Source organism: Epinephelus lanceolatus, chromosome 20 (genome assembly GCF_041903045.1).
Source record: "Epinephelus lanceolatus isolate andai-2023 chromosome 20, ASM4190304v1, whole genome shotgun sequence".
NCBI lineage: Eukaryota > Metazoa > Chordata > Actinopteri > Perciformes > Serranidae > Epinephelus > Epinephelus lanceolatus.
Window position 1 is genome coordinate 35,967,318 of NC_135753.1, and position 18,909 is coordinate 35,986,226.

At 41.4% G+C, this 18,909-nt stretch overlaps 1 protein-coding gene across 1 annotated transcript in view; it reads left to right on the forward strand.

Moving 5' to 3' along the window:
* Positions 1 to 10,139, forward strand: part of vstm2a (V-set and transmembrane domain containing 2A) — a 133,521-nt gene extending 123,382 nt beyond the window's left edge. Inside the window, exon 5 of the mRNA XM_033638207.2 lies at positions 9,173 to 10,139. Within this exon, the coding sequence (XP_033494098.1) occupies positions 9,173 to 9,249 (77 nt within the window). The 3' untranslated portion in view covers positions 9,250 to 10,139. The remainder of the gene's footprint in view (positions 1 to 9,172) is intronic.
* The last annotated feature ends 8,770 nt before the right edge of the window (positions 10,140 to 18,909 follow it).

Sequence of the window (18,909 nt, forward strand, 5' to 3'; positions counted from 1 at the left end):
CATGAGAGGACAAAAACACCACAGACACCCTGAGCAGACTTTGACTGCATCTCACTATATTATTTGCATATGAATGGAGACTGTGTTGATGGTATATGTGATTTTTTTTTCCAGTTATCTTTTGCCTGATAAAATCATCTACATGCACCTTATTTTTCTGCTCGTGTTCTCTCAGACAACCAAACTTTTAAAAATTTTCTTTGCAAATACCAACTAAAGCGGCAGAAACCACTAACAGCCAAACAGCAAATCAATAATGTATGAACAACAAACTCCCTGCTGCACAAGTGTGGCTTGATCACCAGATTCAAGAGTGTTGCACTAGTTAGAGTTGCTTCAGTGGATTTTAAGAAGTACATGTGGAGGATGTGCAGACTGACACCAAAGAAATGACCCAGCACAGCTGTGCAGCAGCAGTGACCCATCATGTTAGGTTATACCCACAAGGAGGTCATTATGGCCCAACACGGGTTGCCCTGCCTCAGTTTATCGCTGCTGCATAGTTATATCTTGAGAAAAATACATGGTTAGATTTAATATTTACAGAAATGTTTACTGTGTGTCCAGGCCTGTTCACGCTAAACTACTCAGAGCTGCGCTGCAGTGGAGCAGGTGTAGGTCCAGCTGCTGCCTATAAGAGAGATGCTGAACCCCAAATTTTGTCCCCAGTGAGCAGGCCTGTGCCGTTCTTGATCTGAACAAGAGATCAGCCAGCGATAGAGGTTCACTAAATTATTTTATAAAAAATGTGAACATTTGAATCCAAGCTATATTTTAAACCATCAAATGAGATGCATTTGTTTTTGTTGTTGTTTACTTGTGACGATGAATATGGCTAAAGAATCAGGCTAGCTTTATTCCATGTTAGCATCCCAAAACAGACCACATTGCAATACGTTACAACTTCACAATGCTGCCTGAGACTCTTGGCTAAGAGCCCACTGATTCCTACTCAAAACAAACTAAGGCTGGGGGATAAGGAGAAAATCAAATATCACAATATGTTTGACCCAATACCTCAATATTGATATTGCGCCAATACTATTGGTGCTTTCACAACATAGTTACACAATGAGATTTTGAATAAATAATCATCAGTAATGTGGATATTATGAGTAAGTGGGTAAAGGCAAATAAACAGCTAGTCTGCACCTGCCAAAAGGCTAAATAGCTGGGGCGCTTTCATAGAACATGGGGATTATTGATTCGTCACACTGAGGAATCTGAAGTCAGCCTTGAGTTGGAATATATTTTACGTGAAATACCCCGACAAGTTTTGTGGATTAAAAACTACACTGGACTTCTTGTCGTCATGAGGGTCAGTAAGTACTGTCTGTATTTTCATTCTAAAGTGGCCATTTCCTAACGCTGAGGACGGCTATGAGCTGAAACGCGTCCGTTCGACTGCTGCTGTGCAATCCACTATATTAAAAAGTATTATACTTATTAGTGAGTGCTCTGCTGTAATTTTTTGGACTGGCACCCAATTACTAGTGATGGCCAAATGAAGCCTCATGAAGCATTGTCTTTATTTTCTGAGCCCACTAGATGGCACTCATAGTTTAAAGAGAGAGGCTCAAAGAATGGCAATTCAGTGTGCTTTCAACCTTTCGTTGAACAAAAAGCGCCATCTAGTGGGCTAATGAAATAAAGAAAATGCTTCATGAGGCTTCATCTGGCCATCACTACCAATTACACTTTGAGACTTTTGAGTGAGCACGCCAAGATTGCTGAAGATTTACCGCCATACACAACAGTACTAGCCAGCCAGCCGAGACCTCCCCAAGATGGCGGTGATGTTGACGCACAGTAGCCACAGGAATGAGTCATCTATGATTATATATATCTATGTTATACCCCATAGCTCACATGGGGTCAAAGAGCATGTCCCAGCCTTCTTTGAATAGCCTTGGTTAGCATGGTGCATTTACAGTCTCTGGGTTACTGTGGTAATGCTAGTGCTAATTTTAGCTCATGAAAAAGAGTCTGAAAGCCATTAAACAAAATGCACATATGAGAAAAACTGACCTAAGTACAACCAAATGCTAAACAAGACTGTTTTATATGACAAAAAAGTTTTCACTATTAGAAACACACTGAAATAGTGACAGCTACGACTATGCCTATACTTTTGTTGTTACACCATGGTTACGTTACCTAAAAAAACGTTTTTCCATTGTAGCCACTCAATGGACGGCACCAACCTCTCACTCAAAGCGGCCTCACCTTTCATTGCACATAACTTTGCGCCTGAATAACATTTAAACGGGTGTGTTATGTAAAAATTCACCTCGCAGTTGTCATGAACAAGGAAATTAGCTACAGAGACCAAATCTGTTTTTTGTACCAGGCTGTAAACGTGTTTATTTTTTCTGTGAAGTTCATTAGCCACGCGAGGAACTGCAGTTTTTGGCACTTCCACATTGTTTTCTTTTTTTAGCCTTGGAGGTGCTGCTTGGTTTATAGTAATGAAGGAATGTGTCACCCAGTGCAACAGTTTGGCTCATTTATGTGTTTTTAATAGTTTGTGGACAACAATGGAGCTCTATGGCACACAGGAATAAGATGCTTTGGACACACACAGTACTTGTTATAAGGGTACATTTGTTGTTAATCTGGGTCTTTTCATTGGATTTTATGTAGTTAGTCTTTTATATGGATAATATAATAGATCCATATTTGAAGACATCAGTTTGATCCATTCTTACAACCCAGCTGCGCAGATATCTTTTGATAGTGGATGCAAGTTGTGATGTCCACCTAATCACAGTATAACCCTGAACTGCTTAAACCATGTATCATGTCCAAGTAGATAGGATATATGCATATCTTTCATGGGGGAAAAGCACACAGCACACACAGGGAAAACATTTGCTCGTATGCAGTTTAGCAAACAAATTATGTGATGAAATCCACTCTCATTCTCAAACAGTGCAGTGTAGTTGGATATTTTTGCCTCCAGTTCATAAGAACGCTTTCCTGATGCAATCTGCAAACACAGAGACCCAAACAGTGCGTAAATTAGTACAGTCAGTGTTCATACTGTCAGTAACAATGCAATCCAAATTTTAGAATACTTGTAAGTAACCCAGGTGATCGTTGTCTCCAAGGTATGAACAGGAACTGCTAGTAGCCAAAGCAGCACGACTTTCCACCATGATTTAATTTGGTGAAACAAACAGGCTATAGACTAAAAGCATGGAGGTGTAGACAGATGTAAGTTCAACACTCAGACATTCAGTGAGATTCATCCTTTAAAACTTTTCATCATTTTCACCAGATTAGTCATGCAGCGCAGGATAAAGCTTGACTGATGTTGCATGGTTGTTATTTTTACCTCATAATCCGACATTGAAGCTTGGCGCTTTGAACACCTTGCGGCACTCGTCAGTTCATTGTTATTATTTGATTAATTTAGGTACTTTTTTTGGTTGTGCATTAAACCTGTGCACACACAGTGTGGTATGAGGAGTAATGATGGCAGCAGAAACACAACACAAAATTAAGTAGTCGGGATGATTTCCTATGACGTGTGAAGCAAAACCAAACACAGGTATTTTTGCAGAACACAGATAGCACATCTTTGCAATTCAACCCTTCTACATGCAGATGAGACCACATAACTTTACCACTGTGAAATAGTACAAGATGTCCAGAATGGCTTAGGTTAGCTCAGCCCAGTCACCAGAAGAAAATGTTGGCGTTATAAGATTCTGCAAACCACTGATACATCTGTGCCTTTCATGTGTATCATATCAGCATAGTGTATGAGCTGACTTTGTCTTCGGGAGGTGGAGGGGATGGAGACGGCATGTCACCTGGGCAAGACATCTGCCAAGTCCAACAAACAGCAAAACCAGCTTTTCAGCCACTAAATGGGGTTGTTTTTAGTGACCTGTCGATGTGTTTCCACCGGGGTTAGTGCCACAAAAGCAACTGTGTTTATGCCACGGCCATGGCGGGAGGCATTATGTTTTCAAGTCGTCCATCTGTCCATACGTCCCATTCTTGTGAACGCATTGAGTGCCTTGAGGGAATTCATTTATATTTGTCACAAATGTCCACTTGGACTCAACAATGAACTGATTCGAACTGGGTGCTTATAGGTCAAAAATCAAGGTCACTGTGACCTGGTTTGTCTCAATGTCGTGGACACAATAACTCAACAACACGATGAGGAAATTGAGACAAACCAGGTCACAGTGACCTTGATTTTTGACCTATGAGCACTGTGACTTGGTTTGTCTCAATGTTGTGAACACAATAACTCAACAACACGATGAGGAAATTCCTTTTAAATTTGGCACAAAGGTCCAATTGGATTCATCTACTGGGGTGTTCAAAGATCAAAGTCACTGTGACCTTGCATTCATCTCATTCTTGTGAAGGCCCTTAGGGGAATTTTCTTAAATTTGGCACAAATGTCCACTTGGACTCATTGATGGTGTTGATCAGAGGTCACTGTGACCTCACAGACATGTTTTTGGCCCTAACTCAAGAATGAATACACTAAATATGACAAAATTTCACACAAATGTCTTATGGGATATAATGAAGTGAATTTATGTACTACGTGACATCATGACATTCTGCAAAAACACTTTTCTGGCCATTATGCAATGTCACATCTCAGTAACAGAAAAGGAGACATTTTGTCAAAAACTGAATCTGTAACACCAACCCTGGGTGTCCACCTTGAAACTGTGGTGACTGTTTAGATCTTCAGTGCTGTTGGGTTGTGTGTGTGATGGGAACAGTGGTTCCCAACTGTTGTGTCATGGCCCAAATGGGGTTGCAATTCCATTCCGAATGCACCACAAGTGACTCATGAGAGTGTCAAGTTTGTAAAAAACAGGGCACAGGGAATTTCTGGCATAGAGCTTTTATTTTGAAGTGCTGTTTCCTGCTGTAGAGTGAGTGACTAACAGGCAGCTATTTGACAGACACAGCAAATTTGCTCGACAAAATGGCCAACTGCAAGTATGACACTGAATGTATGAAACAGTGTGGACCTTGAACTAATAACTAAGGAGAAATCTGGACCCTATGACTGGACCTGTTTTAGATTATGTAATGTCTCTGCAGCAGCATCAATATTTAAGCATTGTCTGCTATCATTGCTACATATGTGTCTGGACAGACATGGATGTAAACTGGAAGTGCAGCTTGACTGGTTTGCGGATGCACATGGCAGTAATTCTGTGTTTCCTGCCCAGTAAACACATCTGTTTTCTACTGAGACATCATTGCATTTCCAGGTTGTGCCGCCAAAAGTGGATATGTTAGGCCAAAACATGATCTTTTCCTAACAATAACCAAGTGATTTTTGTGCCTAAACCTAACCAAACATAACGACAGCATTGTTGAAGTGCAAAGAAACGAAAAGGTTTCACTCTATCTGCCACATCATAATGTCTAAATGTACCATGTCTGTGCTTTGCAGGAATGTACAATGCCAACATTTATTCTGGCGATTGGGTTGGTTAGCTGGGCAACTGCTGAGAGTGTCACACTTGATGTAGCCAAAAGAAAAGACAGGGGGACTGGGACAAGGTCATATCCATCCCGAGATAATGAAGAGGTTTCAGTATTTTAAATTAAGTCACACATCTTTAACATTGTCGCTGAGCAGATGATTGTCAGAAGCCTGGTATTAGTGAATTAGTGCATATTTTTCCATCTACAGTGTTATGTTCTGTCTCTCTGCGTCTGTGTCTTGCTCTGACTCGTAGCTGGAGGCTGATTAATTATTCTCTGTGTGAAGGATGTTTTGGCCCAGAGTGATTGCCGCTCCTCTGTGGCACTCCTGTTCTCTGGATCACCTCAAGCCAAATGAGATGTGGTAGGGAGGAATAAAGGGTCAAAGCCCTCCATCTCTGCCCCCCCCCCCCTTACTATTCCCTCCTTTCATCCCCAAATCCCCAGCAGTCCAGACAATCCAGAGTTGCACCGCAAGGTACAAAGTGTCCCCCCGGATGATTTCCTTCTTAGAACCATCGCCCGGTCTGACACAAGAATCCAGTCAATGTCAATATGATTTAGGGAACATTTCATTTTCTATTTGTCGAGTCTTGCCTTGTTTCACAGGATTACAACTTCCCACTTCTCTTGTTTCTCACTTCTCCCTCCTTTCAGTTTCCTCAAATCCTTTCTTTCTCTCTTTCTGCCGATGGAGAGTAAACTATTTTTTTTTTTTTTGTCCACAGAATTCTGCTGCATAGGATTGTATAGTTGTCATCGGTTACTTTGCTCTCATCTGTTCTGGTTCTATGTCCCCGAGACGCAGGCAAATCAAAGAGTAGGCTGAGGAGGCTGTGTTCTAGTTTGCAGTTGTTAGTCATGTCAGATGCTCAGTAAACAGTCAGAGCTGTCTGCAGTGGTGATAGCAGTTTGTCAGGGCCAAGGCAACAGTAGCTGCCCATGTAAATCCTTTTCAAAACACTTCAAAGGCTGTTTGAAGGGGGGGTTACATTTGTAGTTTACTGTGGTTGCTTAGTAAAGATAGTGGAATTTATGTGAGAATATGAAGTTGTAGTCCAATTATCACAAGCTAAGGGACAATTTTAGACACTGACAGTTTGTATGAATGATGTGCCGGGTGCTATTAACTCCGATCACATTGAGCAGCCTCGGCATGATGTATGTGCTTGAGGAGATGAATATGTAAATCGAGGCATGACCATCTTTACATTGAAATTCACACTCACGCACAAATAAGAAACTCACATTCCCAGTTTCTGTGTTGTGACAGCATCAAAGCAAAGTCAATACAATAACTCACTGAAACTCATTGAGTCACAAGATGGATGAATGTTTAATGGTCCAATAATGTTTGCCATAGTGATAAAAGCAATTTAATGACTCACACAAAGAAATTATCTGGATATATTTTGCTATGTATGCGTGTGAATTCATGCTCTGCTGCAAAGCAGTGTTCACAGACTTTATAGGTGACTGCAGCCTTATGGACCAAACTTAATGAAACCATATGGCGGAGCATTTGGGATGCAGAATAGGGTGAAACACAAACAGGCAACCACATGTTAGATAACACAATAAAGAGCCATCTAGACTCATTTTGTACCACTGCATGAAATAATGTGCAGTTTATAAGGCGAGGTGGAAAGAATGATAGAGTGAGGGTTGAATCATGAGCATGGGTTAAGATCCCGGGGGGGACGAGGGGGACATGTCCTCCCCAAATTCTGAAAAACACAAATTGTCCCCCCCAATTCTAAATAGCTTAAATGATTGAAATTGAACAAATGTATACAGTAGTCCTATATACTGGGAGAAAGGGAAGATGATGAGGAGAAATGGGAATCCGTGAGAGGCGAGAGATGAGAATGTGAGTGGACATAACATGCCTGAGACCCTGAAACTAGAAGTAGCATTAACTAACAGCGAAGCAGTGAAAAGGAGGGTGATGGCTGGTTCCATGTACTACTGGCTGTTTAAGAGAAATAAACAGTAAAGGTAAGCATATGATTCTCTTTGTAGTGCTTTTTGAATGACTTGGTGACGGTCATGAGCCTCTATGAAATTGTGAAATATGCTGGCAATCTCAAGCGCTCTGTGGGTATGATTTGCTGGGGTTATCTCTGGCTGGATTTGAGTTGCTGTGTCCAGTGACTGTGGGTCAGCCTCAGGAGCTGCTGCCCGCTTTCCTCTCTGCGAGGTGGTCTGTAGCAGCGGGGAGTGACATGGAGCACACACTAGCCCTTTTTAAACAGGAATTGTGCAAATTTGCAGGAAAGCCCAATGAGTCTTCTTTCAGTATTGGCAGTATAAAAACAAAATCGGGGAGTGCAGCAAAATGCCGGCTGCCTACTTTTGTTTATACAGAATGCGCCTTTTTTCGGGGCAATGGGGGGCGTGAGCAAGTAACAAAACGTGTAGCTCAGCGTGTGACGTAAACAATGACGTGGGAGGGAAGCCGCGGCTGGTCAGTCCTTCAGCGATTCTCTTATAAGTCGGCCCGTTCTTCACCGTCCCCGTCATCTGACGGTTAATGGCCTCTTTGTTTGCGACAAGGAGGGCGCGCAATTCCTTGTCTCCCCAGTTGCTCATCTTTACAGTGTCTGTCAGGTTTGTGTTTCCCTCTTGCCACTAGCTGCTCGCTAATTCCTGCTATCAGCTGCTTCCTGTTTATCCACCGCCAGTTGGTCGCACGTGCGGCGTCATCAACAGCTCCTCCCACAAGTCTTCAACAGCCCCTCCCATGGCGGAAGGGCGCCTCGTTCTTTTTAAACCAAAAAGGTTCCGCTAATATATCTACCCTACGAGGCGGAAAATTGGGCACCTCAGATCAACTCGCCAATCCAGCTCTGTGTGTCTAAATGCTCACAGCTTGCCTGCAATGCTAACCTTAGCTAAATAAACATGAACATCAAGAGGCAGAAGCAGAAGGCTAAACTATCAGCAGTATTTTCTCTCCACCTCTGAAATGCTTTGCTAATATTGGCACGTACTTTATTTCTGTTATTATCAGATTCTCTTGTAGACTCTCATTCTGATGAGTCCATCCTCCTTTTTTTGGTTGCTAGAATGCTGCATTAGCAATTTTCTCTGCAGGATTCTTCTCCATTGAATCAGACTTTCACCATCTGAAGTGACGTGCATGCACATCTGCATTTGTAGAACAGACAATAGGAACGCCCTCTTTCTGAAATGACCTGTGATTGGCCAAAGTCATCCACACCACTTCAGTAACAATATGCCCAAAGGTTATTATGGGGTTTTTGTCCAGTGATGCCAAAACAAAGTGCCTACCCTGGCTTTAAGGTCAGGGGATCTTGTGGTCATGATTACAGTAATTAGGAAGGGGTTTAGGTTTGTGAACAGCCAAGATGAAAGTCTTGTTTTGTTTTGAGGGATTTGCTGAGGGTGCTGTTGCCCTCATTTCTCTGGACAGGACGGTGAGAAAGAAGCATATGAAAGGTTGCATCTTATCACTGACTAAAAGTTAACAACGACCCAAACATATCTTATCCATGTTTGCCAGAACCGGGATCTTTCCCCAAAATAATGCCTGGACTACTGGTTTAGTGTAGATGCAGTGCAACTGCTGGTTCTCTGGCTTTTTCTTGTGTGCATTGTTTGCGCAACAGTCATATCAGAAAGTGTAATTTTCATTGAGCATTTTCTTATCCTTTTTTTCTTCTCTTCTCAGGTACAAGAATATCATCCAGCTATGGACTGGCTGTCCTCGTTCTGGCGTGTGGTTTGGTGAGGGATGCCTTGTTATAATTTGAAGAACTGACATGGTCTGTGCCCTGATCTCGCTCTCTCTCTCTCTCTGTTTGCTCTCAAAGTGAACGAGAAAATTGCCTGTTTTATCCCTTCCCCATCCACCCCCACCACCCACCATGCGGACAGCACAGTTGGCCCTCATTTCCCTGCCACTATACTGCTCTTGCACCCAGCACATTGTTATTAGCCACTGTAAACACCTGTCACCTTTAAACCAGTTGGATTACCTTTTGTACAGACGTCGACTTGACACCATCCGAGGTGCAACGCTCCGGTGCGAAAAAACGGACTCTGTATCTTGTTGGATAACTCTCATGGAGGAATGACTTTCTTATGGTTTCGCTGTTCCAGTTCATGTGTTTATTGCTCAAAAGTGAACAAGAAAAAAGGAGAATCTATATTTGTGTAATATATATGATTCTAAATATATATCTGTTTTATTTGAAACACGTAGAATTACTGTATGTGTTGTATACATAGCTGAAACTCACCATATTGGCCATGGAATTTCATTGTGAATAGGCCCTCGCAAAGAAACAGAAGAAATTAAAGTACACGTTAATTTAGACTGTTAACATTAACCACACGGTTAAAAAGGGTTCTCATTTTTCTTCGGCTATACTGACCATCTAAATTATCTAATGTGCATAGTTTTACATCATGTTAGTGATACATACTGTATACAGGTGTGCATGCTTATTGGTCTGACAGCTTAAAAGAGGGGAACATAAGTTCTATGAGCTACACAATTCAACACTTGGAGTTCAGTGTTACAGTATGTTCAATTTAGTTTTATTTTAATGTGCTAGCTTTGGTGTGAATAAAAAAATGTCCCTTGTCATTTTAATTTGTATTGCATCCTCAGTAGGAATAAAAAGGATGTCACAATTTATGAGTCATTGAAAATCCTGATATGTGACCATTGGATGATTCATTTTAATTGACCCACACCATTTTCAAATGGCATGCTTCAGTTGCACCTCCCTGGTATGTCTTACTACAGAGGATGAATGAGTAGCCTATTTACCACTTTGGAACATGAGTACTAGTATGTGTTGTGCATATTTTGCAGGTAGATGTTTGAGTGGCAAGGGTTAGGGTTAGGGTTAGGGTTGGGGTTGAGATGCAGTGCAACACAGAGAGTAGACTTGCCTATCATCCACATTGTATATGACCCATGTTTGGGAGAAATAAGTTAGTTTTGTTGACTCTTATATCTTACAGTAATATATTTTTAGCTTTATTTTCAGATGATATCATAGAGATTTTTTATCCACGCAGAGCATTTATAAGCAAAACGCTTTGACAATCTGACACAAACACGGACAAAGGTGTTCTTTTGCTTTCACAGTGCAACAACAGCTACAGTACAACCTCTAAATAACTGGGATTATTTTGTTGTTTTTGAGCTGAAGAGGAAAGTGTGCACCATCTATCAGAAATGCAGATGTTCCAATTCAAACTGAAATATTTATAAATAATAGAGTAGTCGATTTATGTCTCCTGAGTCATCCTGTAAGTGAATGTTATCCACCGTGAGTACTATGCTGCCAGAGTGCAGCAGTTGCCCTGCAATGAGATCAATATTTTATTTTGGTAGGCACTTGACCCCGAAGCACATACTATTTTTTCTGCTCAGTTGATGCCCAAAATTTACAGCAACTTAACATGAAGCATGATTATGTAGTTTCTCATGTGTCGTATGGTATAATCTAACATTCATACATAACATACATGTAATTGCCAACGATAACTGTGCTGTGTGTTTTCAAAAAGCGAAATACTCACCACCCTTCGAGCTTTTATTCCGCTTTGCAGACAAAGCAAAAATCCCCCCCTTGTATAGTCGTACTGCATTCCCAAAGAACTGTGGAGGGAAACTTGTTGATTCAGCACCAAGGTTCAAAGGCTGGCAGTGCTTGTCATGCTTTGGGATCAGACCAGAGACATCTACTGATCAGCAGCTTCCAGCCTGGGTACAAGATGTGTGGGCGATAGAGGGCAACCCTGTCTAATCCCTCAAGTTCCAAATAGCTTCAGGGTGTATTTGGACACTTAATCTAGCATCACTGTCATATATATGCCACTCTGCTATGACAGGAAATCGATCTCTGTGTTTTGAAATGAGAACATGTTATGTAATATTATTCAGAATGTTTAGTTTGCAGAAAAAAAAAAAGTACAGCTTATTTTAAGGTGTCGAGAATGGGATCTGGATGTTGATTCTGTTGGAAATGTGTGCACAGTTTGAGTGGACAGTTTGTCCAACCCTCATGTAAAAAGTTACAGATCTGTACAACTTGTAAATGAAATAATCAGCATGTTAACATTTTTTTTAAATATCCATTTAAAAAGGCAGAGGCCAGTGATGTTCTGTACTTGTAACAATGGTGTCATGTACTCATATTCAAGTGTTAACAAGTCCAAAGTGGGTTTTCACCTCTTCAAAATGAACTTGGGTAAAATGTATTTGACAAAAAAATATATCTATATGTATTAGAAACATCTCCTTTATAAAGCTTTCATCCTAATCTAGGGGACTCGCTCAACTGTGGGTCCTTGCAACATAATGAATAACAAAGACGGGGAGATTGGTGTGATGACTCACTTGATATTGTGATCGGAATGATGAAAAATGACGCTTGGTAAAAAAAAAGGAGTCGTGAGTTTGAGTTTTGATGGAGGCCTGATTGCTCACAAGCAACAAGGTGTCTCTTACTGAAGAGGAGAACAGTTCACAATAACGGCTAGAGCAGCAGTTCCTTCATCCAGGATGTTAGCGCAGAAACACAGCCATTCTTCTGTTCTGTTTTATATGCCACGCTACTCATCCACTCTAGATGTATTTGTTTCTTCTAATGTATTTCATTTCAATGCGGTCCTGTCTGTTTGTTGAGCTGTCAAAAATTCTGATGAATTATAGTTCTCTTTTCTTTGGTATTGTGTGAGGCTTCTGTACTGGAACATTGCAACAGTTTGTATTATAATGACAATATCAGAATAATATTTAAATAAACCATTTTCACAGATGAAATTCAAACACTGGGGGATTCCATCTGTTTGGTTGGTAACATACTGAGCTTTATAGTGAGCGGACTGGAGAGAGTTCTGACTACGCCAAATACTGGCCCAGTTTTCAACTTGGAGGGAAGTTTCTCTCTTTTGTGTGAGCTTTATCAGTTTTTATGTGATAGTAATGTTAAATGTTACTCCAAACCAGTCAGGCCTTCTTTTATGCAACTACCCAGAGACACACAAATGGGAAAAACAGAATGAGATGAGAGTGATGTAAAACTAGCTGTCTATGTCTGATGACTGGCATGAATTTGGATGACTTTATTATCACATAAAATCTGAATGTAAGGTTTAGGCCTGTGGTATGCTAAAGGAAAGAGTGAGAGCTTTACAACACTTCAGTGATAGGCTTTGATGCATTACAGTGAAATACTGTTTTTAATACATCACTGCGCAAGAGTGAGCATTTAAAAATTTGAGTGGAGTTTCTGGTGTAAAGTGCTAATACAATGGAACTGAATGGGCCTCCATAGACGTGAATGTTCTTGTGGTATGTGAAGGGTAATGTATAGCAAGCAGGTCATTATTGCGAAATGACAGACAACAGACTGATGGAAGACTTTAAAGAGCTACTTTCTCAATTTTCAACCAGCTCTGTATCAAAACAATGTGTAAATGAACTATGGTAAATTTCCCTCCATCTAAACAGTGCCTTGATGCCCCAGCGACACAAAAGCAATCATTTGTGGGAGTTTTGCTGTTGCTTGAACTACAAGCAACTACAAGCACATCTGCATTTTTTTTATTGCCCTCCACCCATTCTGCCAACGCAGACACAAAAGCTCCTTTTACACTGCCAGACTTTCAGCGAATGTTGGGCTGTTTTGCCGGCAAGCTGCAAGCATTTAGGCGAGTTGATCCAAGGTGCCCAATTTTCCGCCTCGTACTGTAGGGTAGTCATATTGGCGGAACCTTTTTGGTTTAAAAAGAACGAGGCGCCCTTCCACCAAGGGAGGAGCTGTTGAAGACTTGTGGGAGGAGCTGTTGATGACGCTGCACGTGCGAGCCACTGGCGGTGGATAAACAGGAAACAGCTGATAGCAGGAATTAGCGAGCAGCTAGTAGCAAGAGGGAAACACAAACCTGACAGACACTGTAAAGATGAGCAACTGGGGAGACAAGGAATTGCGCGCCCTCCTTGTCCTCGCAAACGAAGAGGCCATTAACCGTCAGATGACGGGGACGGTGAAGAACGGGCCGACTTATGAGAGAATCACCGAAGGACTGACCAGCCGCGGCTTCCCTCCCACGTCACTGTTTACGTCACACGCTGAGCTACACATTTTGTTACTTGCTCACGCCCCCCATTGCCCCGAAAAAAGGCGCATTCTGTATAAACAAAAGTAGGTAGGCAGCATTTTGCTGCACTCCCCGATTTTGTTTTTATACTGCCAATGCTGAAAAAGACTGATTGGGCTCTCCTGGGCTAGACACACAGAGCGAATCCGGCTCCGTGTGTTTAAACGCTCGCAGCTTGCCGGCATAACAGCCCAACATCTGAACATCTGGCAGTGTAAAAGGGGCTAGATTTACTTATTTTAAGCCAAACCAAGATCTTTTTTTCAAAACCTAACCTGCTGTAATTTTGATGAGGAAATGTACATTTCCTGTGAATGTGGAAGTTTATTTTGAAAAGACAATGCAGCACGTAACAAGTACAAAATTGACATGGTGCCCTTGAGCATCCAGAATTGACGCTAGAGGGGTGCATAAAGTATCATAAGCAAAGGGCCGCTGACCACGCTGCTGTACTTGACAAGTCTGAAGTGGGAACATGTTCACAGTTATGGGTGTGCAAGAGTTACCAATTTAAATTGCAATCTGTGCTGTATACAGGTGCTGAGTTATAATACGATGGGGCTGAGTTGGCCTCCACAGCCTCTGATAAATTACATAGTAACTCAAAATCTGTAGATGTCATCATAATGGAATTATGTACAGGTAATCAGCATGCAATATGAGTTTTCTGAAATATCAACAGAGTCTGCATAATATGCAGGTCTAAATACAATTAGACAGAATGGGCTTCCATTGAGTTTAATGCAATATGTAAATCATATTGGAATTTTGTGAAGTTGGCACAATATACATGGGCTGAGATACAAATACCATGGATTTATATGAGGATGGTATTAAAATATCAATTCATAAATTATAACAATTATCAATAATAAAAGCACCCATGTACAAAGACCTTTACACAGTTTGATATATGAAAAGGCTGGTATCGTTAATTAAGTGTAGAAGAAAGTAAGGCACAAAATCTGTATACTGCATAAAATTAATCATCTATTGATATATGAAGAATAGTGTTTTTGAGCAAAATGGGACAAAGAAAAAATGGTACAGAAGAACAATAGACAAAATAACCACTATGAATTACTGTTTCCTAAAGCAAAACAATCCAGATGCCTCACAAATGATTCCTGTGATGTTTAAGCGGGGACAGGGTAGCATTTTGCAGGTTATACTGCAAATTGGTCTTACTGCAGGTCTCTTAATTTTGGCAGTCAGCCTTCATCAGTGAAAACCTTGGAAACAGGAAACTACCTCTGTGTTGGTAAAAATGGGCCTGTCAAATCTCATCTTCCATTCATCTGTTTGAAAGACAAGATAGAGGAATGGAAAATGAAGAGAGGGGGAAAAAAAGAGATCCTCTTTGGAATTGAGGTGTGAATTTGGCAGCGGCGGCTCGGCTAATCAGGTTTACTTAATCAGTGAATTCAGAATGCAAAGCAGGCAAAGTAGAGAAAGGGAGCGAAGGCAAGAGAGATAGACGAGGAACAATGCAAAATTAAACCTCTGCCTGTGTTGGGTAATGCAGCAAGCAATGACACAGTTCTTTATGTGGAGGCAAACAGAGGGCAAAGCACCAGCCTGCCTCTGGCACTCTAATCAGGCCACTGGTCTTAATGCAGCACAAAGAACGAAGGAAGGAGGAGATTATTGTATAACTTATTGTGTCTAAATGTTGTATATTCAGCCATGGTGTTTTGCAGCAGTGCTGATGAATCACAGATGGCAAAGATATCTTCATCTTTTTATACACTTCCATCAAGGGAAAGAAATACAGTGAGACAAGCGAAGTTTACATTTTCATATGCTCATGAAATATACATGCATACAATGTAAAGACAGAATCCATGCTGAGCGAGGGAACCGCTGTGATTCTTAATGCAAAGCACCCCACTGTTAGCACTGCATGGCATAGGCAATGTGTTCCATACTGCTTTCTTACACCTCAAGGATCACGTTGTACATCAGATAAAATGGGGAAGATCTAGCCATATGAACACTGTGGGGATGCAGTGGCCTAAAGGTTAGTGAAGTAGCTCTGACTGGAAGTGTCTTTGTAGAAAAAAAGGAAATCTGCCTAAGAGCCCGAAGCCTCACAAGTAGCCTCTAGGGGCTTGTTAGGCCCTTTGGACGTACTAACAAGCATGCTGAAGTTTGTTTCGCTGAAAATGCTGACTTCATGAAGGCATTATATGACATTACTAAATTCATACTGGTATTTAAAATTGTGATCACCAAATGCCAAGGTAATCAGTCCACTGCAATTTAAAATGTCTTAAAACTAAGTGGTAATTTGTTGCGAGTACGACTGGATACCAAATATCTACCAATAAAACCTCAAGCACAACCTTTGCTTTCCACGTGAGACATTTGTGACCAGAAACAAGAGGAACAATCAAACAATGCTGTGGGGTTTATACTCTTGATACAGCGCAGATATCCATGGCTACGTTTCAATTACAGACTCATCAAGGACTTGACCATTTATGGCAATTTGTTTACAGCAGAGGCTCTGTTCTTCAAGGGAACTCTTAAGAAATCTGAACAGCAATGGTGACTGCTGGGAGAACTAATCCCCACTTAACACATACATGAAGACAGACTGTAATCATAAATGAACACCAAAGCTTAGCACATAAGGAGCAGGTTAGCGTGGTGAATGGAGCCGTGGAAGCAAACTGGCATCTGTGTTTGAAAATGGCCGATACTTAGCACTTCTCTATTTTACTTTTTGGTGTATCGTGACTTTTTCTTGTATACAGCACTTCCCACAAGTTTCCTGTACTCTTTTATGCCATCTCCTTATCAGTAGTGATGGCCAAATGAAGCCTCATGAAGCATTTTCTTCATTTTCTGAGCCCAGTAGATGGCGCTTTTTGTTCAACAAAAGGTTGAAAGCACACTGAATTGCCATTCTTTGAGCCTCTCTCTTTAAACCATGAGCGCCATCTAGTGGGCTCAGAAAATAAAGAAAATGCTTCATGAGGCTTCATTTGGCCATCACTACTTATGAGGTTCTTTGGGTGATTTAATGGCCCTGAATAATTGATGCTCACCTGCCCCTGTACTCACCTGCCTTCTTGTCTCCTTCGAAGGCTAGTCTACTAATGCTGCATTACAATAATGTTGGCCTGGCTCTAAAAGGGCATCACATAGAGATCACAAACAGAGTCAGAAGATGACACAACAGAGCTTCAAAAGTCAAATCTAACATTACTAAATTCAGGTCAGAAGCTCTGCCTGAACTAATATCAATTAATGGATAAAGAGCCCTTGACTTTTATCTGGAGGTAGGAAGCTAGGACGCCCCTGGCTCACAAAACCCACCAGCTATGGTCTGAAATTGGGTTTTTGCTAGCTGTTTTTTCCCCCAATGTATCTGCATTCATATGAAGATATTTGTTTATAGAGATTAGCTAAATGTCCAATGCACGGGAAAAAAAAGTGTTGGCCAAAATATCCACTTGCCACATCAGATCTTCTTAAATATTGGCTGCTTCCACCAGAGGCTTTGTCATCAGACCAATAGCTTATGGGCTCCGAGACTGGATACTGATTGGAACACTGAATAAAAGGTCAGGGAATGACGTCCATCGCCTCCTCTGGGGACCGTGAATATCTATCCCAAATACCAAATCTGACCAGTCATTGTTGAGTTAGCTTGCTCTTGTCCCAAGTGTGGTACAGATGAATGGACAGACAAATATCAAATGCCATTGCCATTAGTAAGGCCTTGGTGCTTTTGGTTAAAAATATATATATTTATCAGGTGTCAGTGCGTCTTTCTTTATGATTATGAGGCACTTAAACAAGAGCAAGAACAAACCTACTTTGCAAACCTCACCCTGAACAAATGGGTTCAACACAATCTATGACCTGTCCTCAGCGATGCCTGACAAAGCTGTACTACTTTGACTGATTTGGATTTCCCAGAAATGAATGCAAACCTCCCAAATGCTTTTACAAATGCTGACCGGTGCCTCTGACTTCACAGGATGAGGGGTCCTCGGACACCGTCTTACTGGTGTGATTGGGATCTGGTGGCTGGCAAAGTGCTAACAAGCAAATCTGCCCAAAGACATCTGAACAAAGGCAAAGCAATTGAAGGGCATTAAACTTTACTAAAGTTTCTGTTGCTTGCCAGTGTGCGTGTGTGAGTGTGTGTGTGAGAGTGAGCGGTCCTGCATTATTTATTTGCGCTCATTAAAAGTAATCAATTGAAACTGGCATTGATGTAAGGGTCTTTATTGGGCTTTCAGGAATCCGTCACTGTAATGTACCGTGTGACTTTCTAACCCTGCTTGATTGTTTTGTTCCACAAAACGCCCAGGGGAATGGAAATGTGTTTTTGCGGAGCCATCACTGCTAAGCATCTCTCAATGCTGGGGGATTTACGAACCCCAAAGGCTTTGGAAGACAATCACATTGGCATATCCGGCAAAAATATACTGCGACGGGCTTAGGATGGCTGTCAATGATTGAATACGACAACAACGGCTATGTCACCTTAAAGTGTGTGAATACAAAGCTCTGAGTTTAACCCAACATGAGAGACAGATGAAGCAGTATGAAGGCAGTTATGGAAATGTGCTGCAATGCTTTAAGTGAGTGGGTGTGTTGATTAAAAAAGAGAGCCCAAGAGAACTGAGTGTTGAATGTGTGTTGACAGAATGTGAAGCCTGCTTCATTAAACTATAGAACCGGGGACAGACATGTACTGTTCTCCTGAGCACTTTCCTTACATGTAAACAAACAAATTAGTTCCAATCACTATTAATCATAGCCGTTGAAAGTGTTGAATGTGTGTGTGTTGGGGTCCACAGCACATTATCGTGTCTTTGTATCCAGCATGGAAACGCGATGTCGTGCCGCAGTTCCACATCTAAGTGGCATCCAATATGGAAGACCCCTCCAGCAAAATCCTCCTTTCTCCTTCAAATCCTCACAGGTTGCCATAGGGGCATGAGTGAAGGAAGTGAACTGCATACACAGGAGGACGTGACAGTGACACCCTGCTGTCAAATCAATTCAAGGTTTTTCAGGGGCATCTCAGGTACTAAAAACAAATCAGTGACACACAGGTCCCTTGCCGTCGCACTGCGTGGTTGCCTAGTGAGCCTAAATACAGTTTAGAAGTTGCACTTAAATGATTTCTTTGTCACTTGAGATGTCCCAATTAAAGGTTTACCCTGACATTTCGGGAAAAAGCATTATTTGCTGCTATGTTAGAAGCTGGAAATAAATAAATAAATAAAATACATCATTTTCAGTTTCATCTGCATGCAG